The 3,751-nt window shown below is 31.9% G+C and overlaps 1 protein-coding gene across 1 annotated transcript in view; it reads right to left on the bottom strand.

The window, feature by feature from the left end:
• Positions 1-225: 225 nt before the first annotated feature.
• The window catches only part of LOC115223405 (heparan sulfate glucosamine 3-O-sulfotransferase 1-like), a 17,770-nt gene continuing 14,244 nt past the window's right edge, over positions 226-3,751 (bottom strand). Inside the window, exon 2 of the mRNA XM_029793920.1 lies at positions 226-1,320. Within this exon, the coding sequence (XP_029649780.1) occupies positions 352-1,320 (969 nt within the window). The 3' untranslated portion in view covers positions 226-351. The remainder of the gene's footprint in view (positions 1,321-3,751) is intronic.

Below are 3,751 nucleotides of genomic sequence, written 5' to 3'. Positions count from 1 at the left end.
TCGGCAGTATTAGGGTCCTATTCTTCTAAAAATAGAAAAAAAGTATTCTACATATAAATCTATCTGGTGCCTATTTCCATCTAGCTAAGGGAATAGAGATACTTCGAGTACAGCAAGCTGTTCGGAAACAAAACGAAAAACGTTCTGTATATTTTGAACATAAGATACATCATCTAACGCATTACTTTAGTTTCGCCTTCATAATCAAAACAACACACACGAAAATAATTTCAAAAATAGTCTATATTTATTCATTTGTTTTGTTTTCGCTAAAGTGTTTGTTGCTCTTCTTGGCTTTCTCATTTTTTTTCACCTGATTCTAGTTTTGTTTTCATGCTGTATATATTTTATTTAAGTCCAAGATAGAGTTTTATTTATTAACTGGAAAAACATATCGTTATATGGTTTAAAGTATTTAGCCATTTGTTTTGCTATTACCTTGCTTGTGCTTACGTTTCGGTGACCCTTATTTGGTGGCAAACATTTCGATTCAGAGTCTATTAACAAACAGTAGAATCCCCTGGTGTTATTATATATAAAGTTGTCCTTGGAAATCACCCTCTTTAGACCGAGAAAATCTTGAACTTTGAGCACCTCTTCTGATGGGTCTACAATCAGTTTGCTACCGTCTGCCACGTGGATCTGGTTTAAGGGGAAATGTTGCAGCCAGCGAATGACATATCGAGAGTAAAGTGATCTCATAATCGGGTAATATGACGTCTTGAGTTTGTCGGTTTTATCATCGTAAACAAGCTCTTCAAAGGTGTGTTTTGCCTCCTTTATGTTGTGGTAGTATCGTCGGTGGATGTATTCCGATATAGAACGATCCACGGGATTTTTAACAATCAAAATCAACTTGATAGTTTTGTTCATTTTTTTTATCCGAACCGGTGCTTTGTCACTGTAGAAATATTCCGGTGATTTTTCTATAGTGATTTGATCAGGACAAGACAGAGGCATTTTCTCCAAGTAGTAATTCATCCCTTTCTGGAAGTTATCCTCCCTGTGGAAAAATTTCGGTTCTCCCTCGGCAACGACAACAGATGGATGTACCCCAATAAACTCAAGTAATGCTTTCGTACCCGACTTCGGTGTACCTATAATAATACAGCTGGGTAGTCGTCGCTTCGCATCACAGTTCATGATTTTCTGGTTCATGTAGGTCGGAGTCATTTTGACCTTCGAAATCGCTAGAGCATAATAGGATAATATAACCAACAGGTTACAAAATACGATGGCTATCGGCCAAATATAGATGCTTCCATATCGAAATTTCATGATACTCCACAAACGTGAAAGCAGGTAGCTAATGTAGATTTTCTGAAATTAGACAGAAATAGAGATAAAAACACAACACCTAATAAAATAATTTAAGCAACGTACAATGCGAAAACATGCACATGCACACGCGCATACGCATACGTACATGCACGCGCATACTCACACACATGAATGGGCTTGTATATACATAATATATATCTTTATATATATATATACATATACATATATATATATATATATAATATATATATTATATATATATATATATATATATTATATATATATATATATGTGTGTGTGTGTGTATGTATGTATGTATGTATGTATGTATGTATGTATATATATAGTCCTTCATATGTAGTGTTGAGTTTACATAATCATTAGAATCTGATCATCGAATTCATCGATTTTACACGTCTCTTCAGGCGCCAAAGACATTAACTTTCACACTGTGGAAGTGTAGCAAAAATGTATGCAACTCGGAGTACGAAGTCTAGTAGGGAACAGCAATGCTTGTTGCTTAAGGAAAGAAACTCGTTTGCTGTATCGGTTATAATAGTCTTGTTACACGGTGGATTAAACCAGATAATGTTTACCTCATATATTAGTCTTTTACTTTGTTAAATGTTTCAGTCATTTGACTGAGACTTTCAGTACTTTTACTCTCATGATCAACTTCGTTTTTGTTCTTTTGTATTTCTAACAACCCTCATCAGTAAGGGATGGCTCAATTATCAACACTTATATATGTATATATACATATATTATCAACACATACCAGTGAAACCAACAGCCACGTAGCCAACTCTTTATAAACAGCTGTGACCCATGGATGATATAAAAATTTGAATATTTTTTTATTTAGTATCTAATTTCCTATCACGAAATCCAATTCAGTTAATCCAATTCGAAATCTAAATGAAATTTCATTAGGTTTAAATTGAATAATTAGATAAATGCCGATGGATGAAGATAAACGCATAACAAATATACGTATACAAATAACATTTTATCAACAGATTAAATCTTCCGCGTAACTGAAAACTCATCGACATTCAAATATGGTGGACATTTATGAGTTTTAAGTCGGCAGTTATTTTTATATATTTTTATAATCTAGACGAAATTTGCTGAATTTAAAATGATTGAATAAAAGGTGATGTATTTAGATAAACTGATCTATTTAGATAAGTTTGCTTTTTACTTTTGTTTTCGTTCTTTTTTCTTTCTTTCTCGAAAGGAAGCAAGATTAATTTTGATCCAGACGATATCTTGCAGATGGACGAAGCCATGTTGTTTGCGAGATATTATAGAGGGGAAAACACGGGTTAAAAGAGTTTATAGGGAATGTAATGCAATAAGAGCTCGTTAATTCAATATTTGGTTGAAACGTGACGCATATGTGGGTGTTGCGTGTTTGTGTGTGTAAGCATGTATGTATCTATGCGTAAACATACACACATATAGGGTAAGAGAGAGAAAAGAGCGAGTAGTTGTGAGTATACTAATAGGTCTAACACAGAGGACCAGATACTGTGGAGTATACATACATAGAATATAGAGTACATACTTATACAGGTAGAAAAATGCATAGAAATATATACTCTTTACTCTTTACTCTTTTACTTGCTTCAGTCATGTGACTGTGGCCATGCTGGAGCACCGCCTTTAGTCCAGCATGTATATGAATATATACATATATATGAACATATATATATATATATATATATATACCTACATACATACACACACACACACACACACACACACACACACACACATACATATATATATATATATATATGTAATGAAAGAAAGAAATTGGAGAATTATGGATGTATAATTCATTTATTTATATAAGAGATTGAAAGTTTTTTATAAAAAACAATACAAATAAATGATAAATTATAAAGCTCAAAAAAATAAATTAAGCTTTATAATTTATTTCTATTGTTATATATAAAAAAAACTTTCACCTACATATGATGCAAATTAATTAATTATACAGCCATTAATCTCTATTTTCTTTCTTTCATTATTAACAATAAATATTACCATAACAATCCCTAATATATCGTCGAGACCTTCTTATATGAGAGTGATTAGCCAGTGAAATTTTGGGATTATTTCATCCCTAATGAGGGCTTGACATCCTCGAATTCACTGCGTGTGTGTGCGTGTGTTTGTACTTGTGTGTGTGTTTTTGTATGTGTGTGTGTGTATGTATATATACACATGTAAATAAATATACACACTCACAAGTAAGAACATAAATGCAAAACAAGGTGAAACGTGAAACCCCCGAGTAAGCGTTTTATGGTCATTTTGCAGCTTTAACAAAAGTACATATTATATATATATATATATATATTATATAATATATTATATATATATATATATATATATATATTGTATGTATGTAATGTATGTATATGTATGTATGTATGTATGTATGCATATATATCTATAT

Source organism: Octopus sinensis, linkage group LG23 (genome assembly GCF_006345805.1).
Source record: "Octopus sinensis linkage group LG23, ASM634580v1, whole genome shotgun sequence".
NCBI classification, from domain to species: Eukaryota; Metazoa; Mollusca; class Cephalopoda; order Octopoda; family Octopodidae; genus Octopus; species Octopus sinensis.
Note: the sequence above shows the minus strand (reverse complement) of the source record. Positions and strands in the feature narration are given on the sequence as shown.